The following is a 23,658-nucleotide window of genomic DNA, read 5'->3' on the forward strand; positions in this document are numbered from 1 at the left end:
TTTGTTATATGATGTCCGAATATTAATATGGTGAGGTAAACACAGAGTGCACATACAGATTTAACTTAGTATATGTTATTTTTATGTATTTTATCATATAGTTTATATTCATTGAATTATTATTTTTATTAGTGTCGTAAATACTTCAGTTTTGTTACAAATAATATAGCCTATTCTGCCTATATATATATAATTGTTGTATGGTAATTTATTATGGGGAAACTACAGATGCAAAGGATATTTTTAAATGACAAAAGAATCAATACGTTTTATTAAAGGTATTCCTGATACTAACAAAGTAAGCCATTTAGGGAAATTGAAAAGAATATCAAACCATGCTAGTGCCCACAATAATACACACAAAAGTTTAATACATATAAAAGTAAACCACACAACCGTTTTACATTGTGTTCCAATGTACATGAATATAATACAAAATACAAACAGAATTTAGAAACGCCGCATGCCTAATTATGCAAGAGTCAACAAAACTTTACATACAATGCAATGAAAATATTTAAATTGCTACCGGTATTAATACGTTCGAGTAATTTAGAAAACAAACAGTTTTCAAAACATAATATGTTGGTACGAAATTGTATAACTAGTGTCATGGAATTTGAAGAATACTTTCGTAACAATCTAAGTAATAAATAGTATTGTAAATGGTAATATTAGTACATTTGAACAATAGATTTAAGAAATGGTGTAAATTTTGTTATATGCATCTTTTAAGGTGTAGTACTTCAATATGTATTAATATTTTTAAATTTATATTCTTACCGAAGGCTATTACTATTATCTAGCCTAATGACAAATAAAGTATTATATTCTATTCTTTCTATTAATTCTCCTTTTTTTTAAGTTTCATTAGTTTGACATTGAGCATACACAATACAAAAATCATAATCGAGAAAATTCTAAAATCATATTTTATTATTCTCTAGAACACAAGAAGATTACAGTCACTATAATTCTTCACATCTATACAAGATTACATCATCACATTGACTAAACATCAGCAACTAGAAAGCTTTTCATAGCAAATAAAACTTAAAAAAACTCTCCTTGTTCTTCAGCTTCATATGGCTGAAGTGCACGCTTCTCACAATTAAGCACAAATTAGTAATGTCACATATAGTTAAGGAAAGATTAGTATAGTCTACGAACCAAGAAGAATGATATAAATTGCGTTCAACATGTTTCAAAATAAAAATTTGTACAGAGCATCTAGATTACATGACATTCGAAATACACTACATTATACTGAAATTTAACATCTTGGTCTAGTATGTTAATAGAACCTCATTAAATAATTTACAGTTACTGAAGCTATTCTGTTCTAAGCATTATCTTTAAGATATATAGAAAAGCATAAAAATACATTCATGCACAATATATTTGGTAAGTTTATGTCATATTCGCAAACTTTCACATAATAAGTACTCTTCGTTACTTACATTCTCATTTATATTTCTGTTAATCCTCCATTGCTTCATTGTATTGCGCTTATTAATTCATTGACCCCTTTTTTAAATATCCACATAAAATTCATAATAATTTCATGTATCATATGGACGTTAATATGTTTGCATAAGGGTAAAAGTACGGATGTTAAGCAAATGTATGTGTATTAGTTATAAATACATAAGGTCATAAGAACAAATAAATTCATACTGGACAGTGAAATATACTGGACAACGATTGTTAAAAAGATGAATTGATAAAGAAAATTAAAATTGATTCTATCCCAAATATTTACGTTAATCACATTTGAAAATAACGAGCATACAGTTAGTAGTAACTATAGTAAGTCAGAAGAAGAAAATAACATTTAAGTTAATGTGATTGATATTTTTGTAAAACCCAAACTAAATAATAATACCTAGAGTGAGATTAAACTAATATTAAATATAACACATTTCATATAGTAAAAATTGAGTTGATCGTTTGCCTTTGTTCTCCTTGAATACAGGATTGACCGCATCAATATTATTTTCATTTAACAAATTTTAAAAATAAAATTCTTTGTAAGTTATAACCAGTTTTTAGTGTCTTTTTTAGAAACGTCATTGCTTTCACTATTGAATATTTCATTGACCAAATGATTTACTAGTTCGTGCGCAATATACTTTAGACACTGAGATTAACATATTGATTTTTGATTACATATTTCAAAATTTCGAAATTCTTATCGAGAAGGCATTATTTTGTTGATATAAGCGAACGAGATCATTACTTTTGATTTTAGGCAATCATGATATTGCAATTGAGTCTACTGATTACGAAATTTAAACTTCTCTGTTCAGCGAAAATCGACACTTCCAATGTCTTATGTATAGTCGGCTTTATAATTTTATCGTCCAATTTAGTGCGATGTTCAATAAATGTTACAGAATCGGTGGCATAAACGTACGTAGGAGTAGTAAACAGGGGTTCACAAAATGAATTGTTTAGAAAATGTTAAATCAAATATGTAATGTTTCTACTTACTCATAGTCTATGTCGAAATAACAATTCAAGGATTTCCTACTAATGAATTACTCGGATGCTATACGGCTACAAAATGAACTTTAATATTCACCAGTGGCGTGTATTTAAGGGAGATTTCAGGGCTTAAGCCCCCCGAAAATTTATTTTCTATTTTAAAATAAATGAAATATCTTGCAGAATTTTCACATTTCTAGGAATAAAGTTAGCAAAGCCCCACCAGAAACAAAATCGTTAAATACGCCACTGATAACTTGCAATATCATACTATTGATAACTTGCAGAAAAGCGTTCTAGCGAGATTGATTTCCGACAAAGAAGAACTTAAACATTTAAAATTCGGTGTCCTATGACTGATAAAGTGGGTAAGCATGCTTCTAAGTGGGTATGACACTATCTAAAAAATATATACCTGGGAATGTGTAGGTAAATATCGTCCACTGATTAAATAATTGGTATTCATATCCCTTCTCAGAATATGTGTCAGCAATATAAGATGAGGCCTATAGAGTAAAGTGAAATATCAACCACTGGAGTGCGCTCGATACTCTACCAACGGGAACCGAACACGAGACTCATATACTAACGGAATGTGCGCTACAGCAAAGTGGGCAAGGGTTGTCTGTATTGGCTTTAATTAAAGACCATATACAGTATATCAGCGTGTATTTAGAGATCTTATTTTTCAGATATAATCGAAATATTGATTTGTAAATAGTTTATCAGTTATGCTTGGTTCTCATCTATACGATTGTGCTCAACTGTCTCGAAATCATTAATCTACAACTCGATCTGTGTTCCCACTCATTTCAAATTGATGCATGAAATTTCAAAAACGTTTAAACGATCTAAATCGCCGTGATCTGTTTTAAGTAAACGAGGTCAAGTGATGGAGGAACATATTTCGGCTACTATGGATTATTTATTACTAACATAGAACGGGACGTAAGCGAGAGGTATCGTAGTCATACCTAGTGATGGCAAATTCCCGAGAAGATATTTTTCGGGAATATTCCCTGGGAATATCCCCGGGAAGATTACCAAAAATGAGAATTTTCCGGGAATTTATGCACAATCACAAAGAAAATTGCATTCTATTACTATATTGTGATTTCAAAATTAAATTCGTTTTTTTAATCACCGTATATTATTACTGTTGTCTCCAGAGGATTCTTTGAATATATATTCTGAACGGTTATGTTATTTTATTAATATTTTATCATGTTTAGAGAGTACACATAAATGTATATTAACTCACAATATGTTTTATGCAAGTAAATATGTGGAGAAACGGTATATTAAGTCCACATACTTTTACACCGCTAAACAGTCTAAATTTATAAGTGGATTTTCTAAACTTGACTCTAATACTGATATTATAAACATATCAAATTTTTAAATGTTATAAGGAAGTTACGTTGGGTAACTGCTAAAACACACATGTATCACCACTGTATCAACATTTGCGCATACATATTTATGTTCACAATATTTACAAGATACTGACTTATCTTTATAATTTTGCACGTAACATTGCCACACACGATTTTTATTCGTACCTATTTCTCCAAATTTCATGCGTTAATTCACACGTAAGAGAAGTTCGAGCACCTCTTCAGAAATTCGAGTCAGAGACGGGAGACAGACCGACGTCTTTTACTAACGGTGGTTTGGGGTGTATTAATAGTACTTTTTAGTGCATATGGAAATGGAACTTTAAAAATCATTATTATTAGTTATATGAAGTACAGTCAACGAATTTTAATTTTCTTAACCCCCGAATTATTTAAAACCTAGAAGTAAATCATAATAAATGAAAATAAAGTAATTAGTCATGCGGTTTTTATAATTTGAAAGCTAAAGTAAAGAAATGGAAATAAATTCCTTCCCGGGAATTTATATACCAGGTAAAGAACCCGGGAATATTCCCATTTTTTTATTTTCCTTCCCACCGGGAATAATCCCACTGCCCATCACTACTCATAACAATAACCAATTGTTTTAAATAAAAAAAATTGTATTAGACATTGATAGACAAAATAGGCATTGATAATTTTTACAAAATATTTATGAACATTTTGTTTGTGATGAAATGAAAACAATTAAGTTTTAGAGAATGATTTTAGTGCATGTAAGTTATATTTATTTGCGTCTGTAGAATTGATTTAAGTACGTATTATGACTACACATTGACAAATATGAAATAAGTACATACCTTAGACTTGCTATAAAAATACAGGTTTTTTAAATAATAAAAGTTTTGTAGAGAATTTAGGTCAGCTTCTAGATCAGATACAACGTTTTCTTTCTGTTGTTAATCTTTGCAGACCCACGACTTGAAGAATATAAGTCGATTTGTTCTTTGACTAATGCTCAAGCCATACAGCTAACGTATTGGTGGTGCAGATACAGAAATATAATATCTTATGTTATCATCTTTCTGTAGGTAACCTCACGTTTTTAATTAGAAGTTCGGCCTTTATCGCCAAATTTATTGTCCTCCGATTCCACAGGCAATTAAACTCATTTGGACACAAAGTTAAATTATGGATAACTGCTGCACACTAGCTGAAATACCTGTACTTTGCATCGTGTGAATAGGTGTTTAAAAAGTATTTGAACCTTCTTTCCCAGTTAGGACACACATTTCAATGAAAATGTAATGATAGAAATCTGTAATGCGATTCCTCACTCCTTCTCACTTCAATGTCGATAGGGTGCAACTTGGACTTAAACGGCATCGGGTATGTCACTATTCATTTCAGCGAACCCAGAAACTATGAATTGGGCAATAATATTGGTCGTTTTACCTGCCAACCATCTTTGCTTCTACTCTTCAGCCCCACGCCAATGCGGTCTGAATTTGGACTTGAAAGATATCAGAAGTCACTATTTATCTCCGCTACCATGAATTATAGCTTTGAGACTAAATCGGTCGTTAACAATTTTTGAATGTCACCCCTTCCCTCCAATACTGCTCATACTACGGGAACAGGAGTGTCATTATTCATCTCAGCGACCACAAAAACTATGGATTCGACACTAATATTGGTCGTTTTTAATTATTTTTACGTGTCACCCTCTTCGCAACCAATGGGGGCATGCTAGCTCAGTGATACTGCGCTTACCTCTGATGCATGGGGTCGCTGGTTCGATCCTTGACCAAAGTAAACTTATGGTGAACAACCCACAATAGTAATATTTAATTTTTATTTATATACATTACTTATTATTTTCTGATTTTTCATTATATTTTCTTTGTTTATATCGATTTAAATTCTTATTTTAACCCAACGAAGCGGGTAATTGACGCTAATTCTCTATAAATAGTCTCGCTTCAACTATCACTGAATCTGAAGTAATATATAAGTAAATTCCTACTTTTTCAAACTAATACTCTATTATTTTGTTCTTAGTTTCCCTTCAAACTATCTGATTGCGAAGTTCGCTTTGTCATGATGTAAAAATAAAACATTTCAAACATCTAAAAAGATATGAAAGATTCCACCAAAAGAAAATACTGTATTTAAATATCAAATTTGAAATATTTCATGATATAATCATTACATCAAAATTTATTACATGAACCGTATAATTTAAATGTCTGTGAAACAATAACACTGTTCCACAAATTTTGATCCAAAATATGTAAATTCTTTGAAATTACGATTTTTACATTCATTTAAGCATAATATGAAAGGAAATGATAATAGAAGAATCTTCTTAGCTCAGGTTGTGAAAAAAAACGCCAGCTATTGTACAACAGTAGCTGTATATATACAAATGTATTAATATTTATAGAACATTTAAGCAAAATCCTTGTAAAAACCTACATTTCACTTTTTTTTTATCTATTTCACTGTGATGTGATAAGCTGGGGAGTTAAGAAGTACCCTAACCTATAGCTTTCTATACCCTTGTACTTCCTTTTTCAAAATTGCGCAAATACCAGTTTCATAGCGATACAGAAAATAAAGTAACCGTGGTCAAGTTAAACATTAACAATTCCGTAATAAAAATCAGTATTAACATCAAAACATGAAAAATATGTACAAATACCTTTTTGTGTAAGAACTACACTGCAATGTAGACAAAAGTTTCAAGTGATCCCTTGTACAGGATTATGTTTATTTTATTTTGAGCGTCTTCGCTTGGCTTGCCTTTTGTAGGTTACATCTGGAGCATCCCTTGCAATAGTCCAACAGTAGTCGGCCAATATGTTAGAACTCCACTTTCCCTCATATCTCTTCTCCATGGCTGCAATATCTTGATGGAAACGCTCACCATGTTCGTCACTTACTGCTCCACAATCTTCGGGAAAGAAGTCTAGATGTGAATGAAGAAAGTGGTTTCAGAGACATATTGCAAGCAAGATTTTCGTAGCACAATAACAACTTTGTTACCAGTTGTTTGTAATTTGTTGCTCGGTGTCTTCCCAAGAACTGTGAACAAACACTCTTCAAGCTTTCCCACGCAGCTTTCTCCTCCCCTTGGAGAATTTCGTCGAACTTGTGATCTTTGAATAGTTGCCTAATCTGTGGCCCTATGAAAACACCCTCTTTAACTTTGGCATCACTTAATCGAGGGAATTGTCCTCTTAGGTACTTATAGGCCTCATCCTCTTGGTTCATGCTCTTAACAAAACTTTTCATAAGACCTAATTTAATATATAGAGGGGGAAGCAAAATTCGGTTACGATCTACCAGTGGTACATGCTGCACATTTTTCACTCCCGGCTGAAGAGTTTCTCTGGTAATTCAATCGCTTTTGCGGTAATGAGATCCACGATCTCTACTGTCCCATTCACATATAAAGCAACAATACTTTGTATACCCTTACTGCATACCTAGTAACAGTGCTATTACTTTAAGGTCACCACAAATGAGCCACTGAAAATCGTAATATTTAATGGCTTGAAGTAAACGTTTCAAGTTTTCATAAGATTCCTTCATATGAACTGCGTAACCTACAGGAATTGAAGGAAGTTCATTTCCAATATGTAAAAGCACTGCCTTTAAACTCACCTTGGACGAATCTATAAAGAGCCTCCACTCCGTAGATTCGTAATTAATTTTAAGTGCCCTCATGAGACCATTTACATCTGTACATGCCACAAGTGTGTCTTCCATAGTAAAAAATGAAGTGAACATCTTCTCCCTATTCCGATACACTGAAATATTTACTTTTTCCTGCAATAAATTCCATTGCTTTAAGCGTGACGCTAAAATTTCGGCTTTGCTTTTCGAGAGGTCCAAGTCTCTGATTAGATCACTTAGTTCCTCTTGAGTAAGTCTATGTGGTTCACATGGAGGTTCTTCTACAACAAACGTAGGGTCCTTCGAAGTACTTGATTCAGGAGCTTCAATTTCTTGATCATCATCAGAAAAAAGATTGTATTCTTTAGGTGGGTCAGGAACAGGTAGTCCTTCTCCATGTGGAACAAGGCGCATTGCAGAAGGAATATTAGGATAGATCAAAGCCCGCTTCTTCTTCGTGGAAATTCCCTTCTTGACGGAAGGAACCTTCGTGGAAATTCCCTTCTTGACGGAAGGAACCATACAAAAATAACAGTCTCTGATGTGGTCGCTTGGCTCCCTCCAAATCATGGGCACTGCAAAAGGCATTGAGCGCCCCTTCCCATTAATCCAATTTCTTAGATTGCTGGCACAAGTGTTACACACAATGTGGGGTGCCCAAGATTTATCTTGGTCTCCAATTTTACAACCAAAGTAATATTGATAGGCTTTTCTTATTAGTGGTGTTATAGTCTGCTTTTGTGAGGAAAATGTCACTTCCCGACACACGTAGCAGAAGCTATCCGCACTGTTTACACAATTACGCGGCATTTTTGTTTATTGAAATCCTCAAAATGTCACTTGAAATAGTTCCGACAACTATTTAAAAATATACATTCGAAATACCAGTATTTTTGCGTACTTGTAGTTGTATTTTTATGTCCTGCACTACACAAACGTCACACCCAAAACGCTGATAACTGCACTAAACCTGTCTTTTCTAACAATAGCAGAACACTACTGAAATGAGGAACACAATGAATCCAAGCGTTCATATAGTTTCTCCAGTGTTGCCGGATCAGTGTAACATTTTACCCCAAACGAAGCGAATATATTTATTTTTAAAGCGTTATTATGACATGCCTGTAAAACGAAAAGTAGAGCTAATATTCGAAAATAACTTTCAAATTCGTGATCAGCACCACAAAATCAATAAGAATTAGCTGATTTTGTTCAATTTACATTTTCGTTGTTGAACAGTGTAATTGAACGAGGTTGCCTTAAATATCACTTTTTGTGATGTATATTTCTCATGCATTTTAACATTTTCCCACTTACTTTCAAAACAACATATTGAAGTTAAAATTTACTTTCCTATTATTATTTGTTATTCACATTATTTTATCCTGGAAATTTATTGGTTATCACTTTCGGCCCTCTCTTCTAGAAATTCATTTTCGTCTTTTTCCAATTTGATATTACAATAGCTAAGTAACTGTTCCTCTAGACTATTTTCAACACTTGTGGTAGTGTCATCATAGTCGTGATTTTTCATATGTGTAGAAAGACTTGCGGATTCTGCAAACTTTTCGTCACAGAGTCCGCATATGTAAGGAATATTGAAAGCAGATAAATCAACAGGGTCTTCATTATTCAACGCATTTCCTTGAGAATGAAGAGACAGATGTTTTTGTTTTGGACAACGTTTTTTCTTCACGTGACGCTTCTGACAAACAGGTTGTCTGGCAGAATGCTTCTTAAAATGTTTCTCCATATTTCCCTTTTGTGTAAATCGGATATCGCAGGCAGGACACTTATATGGCTTTTCTCCGCTATGTATTCTAAGATGAAGATAAAGGTTACCCCGCTGAGAAAATGCCTTGTTGCACTGTGGACATGAGTATGGTTTCTCACCAGTGTGCACTCTTTCATGAACGTCACGATCCCTTCTAACACGAAAAGTTTTGTTGCATATACTACATTGATATGGTTTTTTCTCGGTATCACCACCGTCATGACTTTTGCAATGCATGTTGAACAGAGATACATTAGAAAATGATTTGTTGCATGTGCTGCATACATATAATTGCTGTTTTGACTTCACTGAAGATCTCCTTCCAAGTTTGCCATGTCTATATGTATTTTGCTTACCAGTGGAAATATAATCACATCTAGACAACATTACTTTTGGTAGTTGGAGCTGCTCCTTTCCAAATTCTGTAGAATTCTGGTAAGGATCAAAGATGTCACCATAATCTGTTGATAATGTACGATATTTCCTAAAAAAGAACAAAAAATATTAAAAATTCGAAATAATTGCATTGTTATATAAATCTCTGACACTCTTTAAGCAAGCAAACAAATAGCGAAAACAGGGGCGTACCCAGTAAGGTTTTCTTGGTGCTGCCCAAGGCTTTCTCAGAGGAACCGGACCTTCCACACTATAAGCGAACTGAAAGTCCTGCTCCAGAATGTGAAAGCAATAATAACTCACCATGCATAGATTAATATATATATATTGCACATTATTGTTATTATTTGCAGTTTAAACTTGGGTTTTGACACTGAGCAGTGCCAATACACTATTCATATTAAATTAAAATATTTTTGGAAGCCCATATGTTTGCCTTTATGCTTATAAATAAAATGTACGGACCACAGTACTGAGTTACTACTGAAATATTTGCAGACAGATCTCGGGTTAACAGGAAATTGTCCTCATCTTCAGGCAAATATGATGAGGCAATATTGTGACATATATATACTTTATACGTGTGTGATTGTGCTCTTCTGATTAGTGGTTGAAATGGCGACTTTTGATTGGTGTTTGTAATGGCGGGATATGATTGGTGTCCATGTTTGGCTCAGCTGGAATCCTCTGTCTCTGTTAAGGTTTGTTTTTCCTTGCGTGATTGCAACTGCTTCTTTATCCTTCTATCCCAAGATCTTGAGCATTTTGCTATTATTTTAGTATCTGTGAATAAAATCTTATGTTTCAGATTGATGCTATGTTCAGCCAGCACGGATTTTTTATGGTTGGTTTAATCTGATGTAACTGTTGTGTCCTTTGCATCTGGCTTGAATGGTCCATCCTGTTTGTCCAATATATGACTTGCCAACGTTTACATGGAATGCGGTAAACCCCAGGTGTTCGAAGACCCATATCGTCTTTGGCTTCGCAGTATTTTTTACTTTTGCTGGAGGTTTATGTATTGCTTTCATGTTGTACCAGGTGAATAGTCTGCTAAACTTTCCAGAAGTGTTGCCGGTGTGAGGGAAACAGATTTTGTTCTTCCGTTCTTCACTTGTTGATTCTTCTGTACTTTTCTCCTTGTTGTTAATATCCTTTGTTTTGGCTCTTTTCAGAGCCAAATTTGTATCCCTTATTCAGTATCCATTCTGAAGCATGGTGGTCTGAAGGTGATCAAGTTCCCCTGTTAGACAATTCTTGTCAGAAATGGAAAATGTTCTATGTGTTAAAGTGATGAGAACCCCAAGTCATTGAGCTTTGTGATGGAAACTGTTGGAGGCAGATATAAGTCTGCATGTGTTGGTTTGCTATATACACTATGGCCTAGGTTGACATCCCGTCTTCTGTATACCAAAAATTGGGAGACCTTCTTGTTCAACTTCCATCCTAAATTTAATATTCGGATACTGGTTGTTGAGAAACTACAGAAATTCCTGTAAGGCGTTGCGTTCATGTGGCCAGATACTAAAGGAATCATCAACATATCTATAGAAATATGTGGGTACAAGTGGTGTTTTCTTTAGAGCTTCATGTTCAAAGTACTCCATGTAAAAATTTACTACTGCGGGTGAGAGTGGGAAACCCATGGCGACGCCGCCTGTTTGTTTAAAGTACTGACCACGGTATAAAAAGATGGTTGAATTGAGAACATGCTGAAAGAGATCAAATATCTCAGGCCGGAAGTGATTCCCAAGAAGCAGTATTGTGTCCTTGATCGTAAATCTGGTAAACAATGAAACCACGTCAAAGCTGACCATAATATCAGTGGATTTGATCTTCACCGTCTTGAGGTTTTTTACAAACTCTGTTGAGTTCACGTGGTGTTCGCAATTGCCCACGTATGGTTGGAGTAATGTTGTGAGATACTTGGCTAGAGCAAAGGTTGGACTTCCTATTGCACTAACAATTGGCCTCATGGGTGTCACTGCTTTGTTTATTTTTGGTAAGATATACAATCTGGGCAGTATGCTGCTATGTGGTATAAGTTGTTTGCGTGTATCTTCGTCCAGTCCCGACTTTTTTAGTGATAAGGCTGTTTTTTCTACCGCAGGTGTTGGATCTCGTGACAAGTGGTATATGCTGGATCCCGAAGTAACAGTGAAATCTTTTCATTGCAGATATATGTGGGAAGCACTACAGTGATGTTTCCTTTGTCAGCTGTAGAATAATGATGCTTGGATCTCCTTAACAGACTATTCGCCAGGTACAACATCAGAACAATACACAAACCTCCAGCAAAAATTAAAAAGAAAACCTACTGCGACCAACAAAACACAATCTGGGCCTTTGAACACCTCGAGTTTACCGTATTCCATATGAATGTGGCAAGGTATATATTGGCCAAATAGGACGACCATTGAAGCCAAATGCAAAGAGTACAACAGTTATATCAGACTAAACCAACCAAAGAAATGCAGGCTAGGCTAGCATAACATCAATCAGAAACATAAGATGTTATTCATAGATACTAAAATAATAACAAAATGCTCAAGATTTTGGGATAGAAGGATAAAGACGCAGTTGCAATCACACAAGAAAAAAAAGGAACCTTAACAAAGACACAGGATTCCAACTGAGCCAAACATGGACACCAATCATTTCCCGCCATTTCAACCACCAATCAGAAGAGCACAATCACATACACATGAAGTATATATTCCACGCACTCTAATGCCCCATTATATTTGCCTGAAGATAAGGACAATGTCAGCCCTCGAAACGTTGCAAGATACAACGGTATTTACCTGGCTGCTAACCCGAGAAGACCTGTCTGCAATACTCGCCAGGCCGGATCCAGGAAAGCTTCAATGGATATTTTACTGAAATATTTATTCATGAAGTACGAACAAAATTATAATTTTCGAAAAACTTCGAAGAGAACTCAGCCTTAAGATTAAATTACCGTTTATGGACTTTTTAATCACAAATGACTATCATGTTTTAGGGTTATTTATGAAAAATTTCTTTGTATAATATCAACAAATAGCATAAGACGTATTTCAGAACATAGTAAATAATATTAATAATAAAAAGGAAACTACCCTTATAAACAGTTTTCTGACAGGTGATTTGCGCAACTTCGTGGAGTTAGTAATGAGATGAACACGATCATCTTTGTCCTTTCTTTGAGGAAAACTTACCTCCTAGAACAAATTGCCCTTGTGAATTTTTTCAGGGCAAATGAGCTATGTCATATTATATATACTTGACAATATTAATAAAATATAAACAATATCGCGTGCGTCGTTCGTGACAAAAATTGTCCGGGAAAAACTCACCCCCAAAATAATTATCATGTGAAATTATATCATGTATGAAATTTTATCGAGACAATTGAGTTATGCCATATTGTCAGGTTATTAAAGAAATATTTATTTATGAAATGTGAACAAAATCACCTGTATCTATTTCGAGAAGTCTGCTGGAAACTTAAGTGGTTCGGATTCCACGTTAATCAGTACGTCCCGTCTCATACAGCCTCACTGCTGAAAGGGACGTTAAACTCAAAATCAATTCAATTCGAGAAGTCTGCATGTCTCACCCCCATGAATAAACTACACTTTCGGGATTTTTCCTAGAAAAATGTCTGGAATATTAATTTATGAAATATGAACGAAACGCTTAGAGTTGCTTTTGAGAAAATAGCAATTTTTAATTTTCATCCTTCAGTAAACTATCCTTATTTTTAGGGGTAGGAAGAACATAAAAGAAACTTCTCTAGGGAATCTTATACAAAATTTATAAGTTATAAATTTGATCTCGATACCTTGAACGGTATGGTCTTTAGGCGAGTGAACTTCTTTGCATCAGGATAAACCGACAAACATAAGAACAGACATCCAAAAGTCCATTTTTCGACATGTAGAGACCATGAAATCAATTGAATTTTGATTTGTGTGAATCAACTGAAATTTTAAATTCAATTATTTCCACGATCACCATATTTTCTTCTCTTCTATCGTCTATCGAAAAAAAAAAATGCTGCAGGAGGAGTGGCTATTCGTGTCTTGAAGACCTTTTATTCCTCACTTCTGTATCTTCAAAGTACTTTGCAAGTTGTTGTTGTTCGAGTTTTTCTCCAACAACCGATTACCTTTTGCATTATTTATTACTCGTCATGATCACTTAACAATGCATGATTTAGAACAACTTTATCGTCAGGTACCACGCCCTGTCGTTCTTGTTTGTGATTTTAATGTTTACCAAAGATTGTAAGGTTCTCCTCAGCGAGGCTAAGGGTCGTGAAGTCACAGCCTTCGTTGAAATGTTCGATCTGGTTTTACTTAATGATGGCAGTCCCACGCATTTTACAACTGACACAGGCACCTTTTCGCACCTAGACCCTTCCATTTGTAGCCATCAGTTAGGGGTCCCTCTTACGTGGAGTGTTAATCTTGATACGTATGGTAGTGACCATTTCCCCATAATCATTCATGAACTCCCTGTTGTTCCTAACTTTCACCCATCGACTTACAACTTACATGGTGCAGACTGGGATCATTTCTCACACCTTTTTACCTTTAATGATGATCCTGATCTTTCTCTTGACGAGCGTACTGCACTATTTCAGCGAAGTATTCTTGCAGCTGTTGATTCTTCTCTTTCTTATTCCCGACGGTCAAGTTCTCGCAGAGTTCCTTGGTGGTCCCCTGAAATCTGTCATGCTCTTTGCTCGGCGTCGTGCTTTGCCGATTTACACGTTTTCCAACAGCCGACAATTTAGCGCATTTTCGTAAGCTTCGTGCTCGGGTCCGCTACTTGACTAAACAGGCAAAACGTTGGTGTTGGCAAGACTATGTCTCTACATTAACCACGACTAGTTTCATGACTGCTGTTTGGTCGAAAATCCGCCGTTAGCAGGGTTCTGATGAACCGCACTCTATCCCAGCCTTTCACGTAGATGACGTGTTGGTTACTGATCAAAAGCAAATAGTGAATGAATTAAGTAGTTATTTTGTCTCCATTTCTAGCTTTACCCACTACTCTGTGGACTTCAATCGCTGTAAATAACATGATGAACGTACATGTTTATCGTTTAACACTAAGCTTATGGTATGATATAATTCACCTTTTACTCCTGCAGAACTCGACTATGTGCTATTAACCACCAAGGATACTGCCCCAGGTCCTGATAACATTCATTATGCTATGTTACGCCATCTACTCCCACATGGGAAGGCTTCATTATTGACTTTATTTAATCATATCTGGCTTGTTGGTCACCTTCCGGTAGTTTGGCGAGAAGATCATATCCTTCCTTTTTTTAAACCAGGTAAGATTTCAACTTGCTATTCCAGCTATAGGCCTATTGCCCTTTCTAGCTGTGTCTCCAAGATTTTTGAAAAGCTGATTAATCTTCGATTGGTGTGGTTCTTGGAACGGAATTCCTTACTCTAGAACTTTCAATATGGATTCCGTCAATTTCGTTCGACTACCGACCATCTTGTCAATCTGAAAACTGCTGTTCAAGATGCTTTTCGTCATGGGGAACATTTAGTTGCTGTCTTTTTGACCTTGAAAAGGCGTATGACACTACCTGGCGCTTTGGAATTCTGCTTCACTCCTGGGGACTGCGTGGCCCTATGACCATGTTTTTAGAAGTTTTTAGGCAAATGACATTTCAGGAGGAGTGTTGGCTCCACTCTTTCTTTTACCTGAAGTGGCTCTTTCTAAATTTTCACGCCAACTCTGGTACTTGACGGAGGAACACGTAGCATTAGGGTTTTTTGATGATGGGGTTACCATAATGAAAAACAAAAAATGGTTGAAAGAATTAAAACTATAAGGGGAAACTGTGAAGCAGCAAAGAGGCTTGACGAAAGAGATGATACCATAAAAATTCTTGTGAAAAGAGAAATCAGTGATTTTGTTACAACAAACACACAAATTTTCCCCGAGCGATTTAAAATACCCAAAGGGTTTCTTGAGTGTGATCCGAAAATGAAATCTTTAAGTTTAACGTCCCACGGTTATGCCGGTTAGGTTAAAGGAGACGGTGATAATGAGAAATGAGTGAAATGGTGGAATGAAGAAAGTGGGAGCAAACGGGAGAACCCCGAGAAAACCCACGAGCACGGTGTTTGTCCACCACAAAGTCCACACGGCGCGAGCTGGGATCGAACCAGGGACCCCAAGCACCGGAAGTGAACGCTCTACCACTGAGCCACCGCGCCCCCCAGAGTGTAACCCGACTTCATGGCCAAATAACAATGACTATCTTCAAGGAAAGACAATAGTTAAATTCATCCAGGTAACAAACAGTGCAGCAGAAAGGGGAGTGTAACTAATAGAAGATTACAACAACGTTCTTATGAAAAATGAGAAGCAGAAACAGTTTCTTTTGCAGATAGTAAAGGCCGACAGATAATCTTTTCCTATATGCGACAAAGTGAAATATGTAGCAAATAAAATTCATAACTTACCAAAAAGATACTACATAAATAAGGAATATTTCAATTTCTTCCAAGTTGTAATTTTTCTTTTTCCTCATAATGATCTATGAATTATCTTGATGGAAAAACTTATTCGTAGTTCAAAGCGAAACAAGCAGTTTGTTTCAGTTTATGTAAAAGACTTCCAAAATTCTTACAAATCTGTGTTCCACAACTGCAATAAAATAACATTACATGAGCATTTTGTTTTTCACACGTAATAACTCTTACATGAATATAGGTAACTTGAAAATAATAAGATTTGTGCCTCTGGCGAAATGCAACCTCAAAAAGATATGTCACATGACCCTCTTCCTATTTATAAATTTTAACCTGAATTCAAGATGGCGGACTTCAAATGGCCGCCATGATAACGCTATACAAGATTAGGTTGGTCTCTTCCTCTAGTTCTATTATCCAATATATCTTTTCATACCTTTGAGCAGTTTCTAAATTACAAGTGTTTATTCCAGCTTTTCCCCATATACTATGTATTGTAAACGAATTCAAAAATTTAGGTCGTTTGGGGCACCATTTAAAATTATTCAATGGATCTAATTTTTCTCCTGGCTTAATTTGGTCCCATAAGGAACGATTTTAGGGGGTGAGTCCAAAGAAATTTCTAAATTTATTTTTCCCCATATAAATTTGGACCACCGTAATAACTTCACCGACAAACTTTGGGAGGTGATTCCTTATATGAAATGAAAGAAAAAAGTTCTTATAAACATAGATCGAAAAACGTCTCATTTCAGAGTTATGAACCGCCGAAAATTCGAAAAATCATGTTTCGAAGCGCCCTACCTTAGAAACTACAGGACCTATAACAAGCGGTTTGAGGAATTACACAGGAACAAGTATGCGAACTATCTAAATATCCATGTTTTACCATCCTCCGTTATCGGCGAAACGAATGCGTTATTAGTACGTAAAGGAGTATCCCTATACCTCAATCTCCTTTTTACAGTTCGTTTCGCCGATAACGGAGGATGGTAAAACATGGATATTTAGATAGTTCGCATACTTGTTCCTGTGTAATTCCTTAAACCGCTTGTTATAGGACCTATAGTTTCTAAGGCAGGGCATTTCGAAACATGATTTTTCGAATTTTTGACGGTTCATAACTCTGAAATGAAACGTTTTTCGATCTATGTTTATAAGAACTTTTTTCTTTCATTTCATATAAGGAATCACCTCCCAAAGTTTGTCGGTGGTTACCTACCACCCTGTATATATATATATATATATGTTTTATAAAATAAATGTATTTTATCTCTTGATAACTTTCCACATAAAACTGTATGATGGGAAACACACGAACTATACATGTTTAACAGAGAAATGATTATGTAGGCTAAACATTTTATTTTACGCCTCATCACCTACTCTTTCTTTTCTTATAAAAAATAATCGTTCTATCATTTTTTTTTTCTAAAAATATAGGTGACAGTAATTAAGAATTACTTATCGTCTTTTCGGGTGCAAAATAAGACAGGTTCGACATTACATAGACATATTGGACATATTGGACCGCCTCAAATACTTTGGACCCCCTCCCAGCAAACATTTCTTGGTGTAGAACTGCCAATGCTGTTTGTTTCGACATTCTTTGACATTTGGCTTCTGTTAGTGCTGCTCCTACATGTTACAGGTCTGTAAGTTTGCTTTCCAGAACGTATCACATTAATAAGAACTGTTTCACCTCGTGTGGAAGTATATTGTGTTCATGGTGCATTGCTTACAACAGAGACGGATGATTTGGAAGGTAGTTTTTCTTTTACACACCTGTGTGGGTTGGTGTATATGTGACATTTGTGATTCATATACTCCTTTTGTATCAGATTTTTTTATATCTAAATCAGCTGTTTTGGTTTTTATTTATTAGATTTACTTGCATTATGTGTGCTCTAATTCTATAAATAACCCACAAATTTTGAATGAATTCTGTACCATGACTTCTGTAAATAACTTACATCCGCAAAAAATATTTACCCAACTCTCCACCGAGGAAAAATAGCAATTAAGGCTTAGCCAAACAAGAAAAGGGCAATTCAGAAGTGTTCGAAAAAAAAAATCCAGTTTAAATTCACAGGACATCTTATGGCAGCAATCGTTTGCACTATATATATTTCCATAATTTATTTTAAATTTTTCTAGATAAACTATGAATAAAGTCTGTTCAATTTACATTTTTTATAACACTAATCTCTGCTACGAACTGTCTTCAGTCTACGCTGCAGAGGAAATTGGATCACTGTCAGGGACTGGCTTTGCTAGAATGAATTGTTCGCAATAATCTAGAAAAAAATATTTAGTGAATCTAGAAAGCTTCTGAACTTAATATTAACTGTACCTATGACGTCAGCAAAAGGAGACGGGCGTTTTTCCAATCGAAAAGAATTGACATTTTCAAGGAATTGAAAGTTCCAAGAATGGTTATCACCATTGGTTATGCTTTCCATCGAAAAAGACCTAACAATGGGATTACCGCAGTTCAACCAGCATGTTAGACAAATTTACTCCAATCAAAGAGAGGAGAACGGACTTAACTAATTAAGTAAGGTGACTATTCGGATAAAATATTCTACATTATTTTTTATTTTTTAAAAACAGAATTTTATTTAATTTCACATGTCACATAGCATTTGCATCTAAAGTTATGATGATCAGTCAATGAGTCCAGTTTATATCTTCTCTCCGATTGTTCGTACTGCAACACCCGAAACCACAATCCACCGGTCGCCACTGTTTGTAGTCTGATGCTCTGCTGCTTTTGCCACCGAAGTTGAAAGGTTGTTGGTAAGCAAACTTGTAGCGTTTTTATTCTCGAGGACGTTACAATGGTAAACATATGACTAGTTTGAGGTTGTAAGATAGCCCTACAGAAATTGTTAAGAAATGACTTTTTTGACTCTTGACCAGAAGTGACCCCTTGGAACCAGCGATCTAAGATTTAGTTGATTAGCATACTTCTCGATGCGGAGTGGAGTATCGGAAACGGCAGTTTCTATCTTTCATTGTTCTCAAGATAACGGAGGTTTGGCAGACACGACAATAACAATAGCGTTCTACAGAACATAAACTCATGACAGAGGGATTTTTCACGATTCAAATATGGTAGTTGCAGAAATGCGTACTTTGGATGTGTGTACATTATTTGTTGCTTGGTGGCATTCCAGTACGAGGTAGTAATACCTGTAGCAAGAGTACGAGATTTTTAATGTTAGTAATAATCAAAATAATACTATTAGTAGTAGTATATAGCAAAAGAAAGTAATAGTTACCATAATAGGTACCATAATAGTTACCGAAGTAGCTGCGTCATTTTTCACATCATGGGCTTTTTTCTTAACCAACTTTCAATTTGGTATGCATTTCATTCCTCCTCTCCCCGCTCTTCTCTGAATACCAAGATGGTAATGTTTACAACCGAGATCTGTAGTATTGTTTCTTTCCTATGACATATTTTTTGCTTGTTTTCCGTTCAATTGTAGAATAAACTAATGCTTCTATTGTAACAATGACCGGTAACGTTAATATTTCAATTGCTATTGAGGCAAGTACCATGCAGGTCTGCTTTGAAAAACTCGGACATTTTAGATAGAAACCCTATTACCATGGGCGGAGTTATGGGGGAGCCTGGAGGGACCAGGCCCCCCAAAAATCTGAGCTAAAACAATTTAAACCTTTTTAGGTGCTTAATATCATTATTTAATCAACTGATCAACTTATATCTGTTACGTTAAAAAGTAATAACATCTTCTTTATTTGCATTGCTTCCTAACCATTTTTCACGATTGTTACTGGAAAATATAATTCGTTCATTATCATAAATGGCTTAAACACATCTTTGAGGCTACCCAATGTATAGGGATTTTTTTTTTTTTTTTTTTTTTTTTGTCGCTGCAGGGAAATGCAACATTACCGTTGACAACAGTGACTGTCAAACATAGAGACTGAGTATATCCCGCGCCGCCAACCCCGCCATTTTTGTCAGTTCAGTAGTTCAGTGTAAGCCGTCATCTCGTGAGTTTTAGACAGTGTAGTGTGTGTTATGTGTGTATAAACAATGAGCAAAAAACCTAAGCCTGACATTCGTTCGTTTTTTAAACAAAGAGAACAAAAACCTATTGCAAATAACAGTATTTCAACTATGGATAACACTCCAGCAGTGCAAAGTGATGCTTGTAAACAGACTCCTAACCTGCAAACGCTGCCATCTCGTAATGAAGGAAGAAAGACTGGACTTGCGCCTTCGCTTGGAATTTCAGCAAATGACCTAGGTGATCTTTGTAGCGGACCAGCTCGTCCAATCTTGCAGCATTTTCCTTTGACAGACTTTCCAGGTAGTAGAAAGCGCAACTTTTCTGTTTTGTTCTACAAAAAGCATGAATGGGTAGAATACAGCATTAAAAACGATGCAGTTTATTGCTTTGCCTGTAGGCAATTTCCCTCAAGCAACAGAGAAGAGTTATTTGTTGAAAAGGGTATGAAAAATTGGAAAAAGGCTGGTGAGAAATTAGTTAAGCATGCCATTAGTATAGCACATTCTTTTTCTATGACAAAATGGGTTGAATACAGAAAACCATGTCAGTCCGTGCAAACATTATTGTCCGACAACCACAAAGAACTAGTACTAGAAAACAGAGACTATATGAAAAAGTTAATAGATATATTGCTATATCTGTTAAAGCAGGGTTTATCTCTAAGGGGTCATGATGAGTCTGATATGTCAGGCAACAAAGGAAATTTCTTGGAATTATGTGACTTTTTTCTAAGTACGATGAAAATTTCAAAGAAAAATACAATAAGTATTTTAACATGACTAGCCTTGATATCCAAAACTAGTTGTTGTGCATCATAAAAACAGAAGTTTTAAGAGTGATTGTAGACGAAATAAATAGCTCTGGATTTTTTGCACAAATGGTAGATGAAGCAAAATCCCATAGAACTCAGCAGCTTTGCATTTGCGTCAGGTATTTAGTAGGACAAGAGATCAAAGAAAGAGTAATAGCCATTGAAGATGTGTCACTTTCAAGGTCTGCTATTTCATTAGCTGATGTTATATTAAAAAATTAGGAGATATTGGATTAAGTGCGTTGATGGTTGGCCAGGCATATGATGGAGCGAGTGTAATGTCTGGAATAAACACTGGTTTACAAGCTATCGTCAAAAAACAAAACCCCTACGCAATCTATGTCCACTGCTTTGCCCACAAAGTAAACCTAGTTCTAGTTGCAGCTTGCAAGGACAACTATTTAAGCTGCAATTTCTTTAACATTATGCAATGTCTGTACCAATACTTCAGCTATCCTGACACACACGCTGAGTTTCATACAGTTCAGAGAGAGCTAAACCTTACCAGCCAGGGACCTCATGAAATTCACAAACTAAGCGATACTCGATGGCCTTGCAGAGCCAATTCAGTTTTATCTGTAAAAAGAAACTACTCCGCAGTTATCGCTGCACTCACAGCTACAGCTTCTGACATAAGGAATCCCAAAAACCCTGAAGCAAAGGGTCTGCTTTCGTCTGTAACCTCACTGGATTTTATGGTATGTTTGTCAGTGTTTTCTCAGTGCTTGCCATTAATCAATGTACTTAGCCAAGCTCTACAAAAAGCTGATTCATCAATTGCACAAAATTCAAATGTTGCTAGGGGTGTGATCGAAGAGCTAACTAACAATCGAAACCAAGTCTCATGGGACAAGAAATGGCTAGACATAAAGGCTTTTGATAACGAGTTTGACCTAAAGATTTTTCAAAACAAAGATGAGAATGGTATAGCTACAGATAATAGCTCCAAGCCTAAACGACCTCGAGTGATATCGAAAACCCTAGATGATTTTGTAATTTGTAGTTCAGTAGGCCAGAGAGATAGAGATGATATGTATCCTGAAACCACCAATTTGCAGAAAAGGGATGAATTTGTCAAAAATAAGTACAAAAATGACTTTTATTACCCTTTGCTAGACATTTTAACAGAAAAGCTTAAAAGAAGGTTCAGCGGCGAAGCTTTGGAAATTGCTGATGCCAGCGAACGGTTTATCCGAGTAGATGAAGCTGGAGCAGAACCATTCATCAAAATGTTTTCTATACCTGAAGTTGATAGAAATATACTAAAGGCAGAAATGGTAGTTTTAAGAAGAGTTATGGAAAGTTCTGGTATAGATTTGCAAAGAAACCAGCTAAAAGAAATTGTTGCAAAATTAATGGAAGTTGTATTAACGACCGGCTCAGAGACATACACAAGTTTTGGCACCCTTTTGAAGATTGCTCTCGTTTTGCCATCAAATAGTGCCACCTGTGAGAAATCCTTTTCAGCAATGAGGCGGATTCACAACTGGTTGCGGTGTACTATGGACCAAGAAAGGATGAATAACTTAATGGTCCTATACTCAGAATCAGATGTTGTAAGAAAGTTGGATATAGAGAGTTTGGTTGATATCTACAGCTCAAAAAAGGAAAAAAGAAAGATAACCCTTATGTAAAAATAGGCCTAAACCCTCAAAGTATTGATCATTTACTCAATAATTAAAAATATGTTTTTCTCGAAGTTCTCAATGCAATAGTTAGACCTATCATTTTCAATGTCATGACTTAATGTTTTTGTTTATCGTTTAATATGTTTTAACTAATAAAGAAGTTAAATCCTTAACTTAATGCTTTTAACTTAATACTCGTTTAATACTTTTTTTTAACTATTAAAGTATTAAACGAGTATTAAACTATTTTAACTATTTAAAATTAATGCAATTCTTTATTTATTTTACCAGGGGCGTCATTTAGGGGGGGCAGGAGGGGGCAATTGCCCCCCCAAGAGTTTGAAGAATACATATACTTTAATAGATTGCCTACTAATATACTAGTACAAAACGTGAAAGTCTTATGTCGGTGGTGCTCTTGCCCCCCCCCAAGCAAAGTCTGAAATGACGCCCCTGTATTTTACCCTTTTCCACTACATCTTTTACATATCATACCAACTATTAGCATGACAGTAAAGCCGTTGAAGTCATTAAATACCCTTTACCTAGACGCCTTGGATGCCCCCCCCCCAATATGCTATGGCAAACTCCGCCTATGCCTATTACTTCCAGAAACTTAGCTCTTTACATTTTTTTCGTTTCTGTACTCATAACAAAGTGGGCCTCTACGGCAAACGACTTTTGTTACACCATGTACAAAACACTACATTTCATAATTATTATAATAAACAATTACGTAAGTTATTGTTTTAGGACAAATACAACTAGTTTTTGGGGTGCAGTGAGACCTTGGAACCATCCGAACTTAATCCGTAATAGAATTACATCTATATTCCAAATCATTCGAATTCCCTTATAGTTTTAGACTTTCAAATTATACTATGCATAATTGTCGGAACTCATAGAACGGCTTCGCTCGAGTCGACAAGCATCAGAGCAAAAGCAGTAAGACAGTAGCGTACGCAGGAATTTATTTCGGGGGGTCC

At 35.5% G+C, this 23,658-nt stretch overlaps 3 protein-coding genes across 3 annotated transcripts; 2 read left to right on the top strand and 1 right to left on the bottom strand.

Moving 5' to 3' along the window:
* Positions 1–917: 917 nt before the first annotated feature.
* On the bottom strand, positions 918–16,579 carry LOC145680692 (uncharacterized). Its single transcript, XM_081751594.1, has 2 exons — positions 16,179–16,579; positions 918–9,784 (listed from the first exon to the last, which is right to left on the bottom strand). The coding sequence occupies exons 1-2, from the start codon at positions 16,244–16,246 to the stop codon at positions 8,920–8,922; spliced, it is 933 nt and encodes a 310-aa protein (XP_081607720.1). The 5' UTR covers positions 16,247–16,579; the 3' UTR covers positions 918–8,919.
* Positions 16,580–20,256: 3,677 nt separating this feature from the next.
* On the top strand, positions 20,257–21,012 carry LOC145681940 (uncharacterized). Its single transcript, XM_081753541.1, has one exon. The coding sequence runs from the start codon at positions 20,257–20,259 to the stop codon at positions 21,010–21,012; it is 756 nt and encodes a 251-aa protein (XP_081609667.1).
* A 277-nt stretch (positions 21,013–21,289) lies between these two features.
* Positions 21,290–22,678, top strand: LOC145681941 (zinc finger MYM-type protein 1-like). The gene has a single exon (XM_081753542.1). It carries the CDS (start codon positions 21,290–21,292, stop codon positions 22,676–22,678), a length of 1,389 nt encoding a protein of 462 aa, XP_081609668.1.
* The last annotated feature ends 980 nt before the right edge of the window (positions 22,679–23,658 follow it).

The sequence above is a fragment of the Thermobia domestica genome, chromosome 3 (genome assembly GCF_964235325.1).
Source record: "Thermobia domestica chromosome 3, izTheDome1.hap1.1, whole genome shotgun sequence".
NCBI classification, from domain to species: Eukaryota; Metazoa; Arthropoda; class Insecta; order Zygentoma; family Lepismatidae; genus Thermobia; species Thermobia domestica.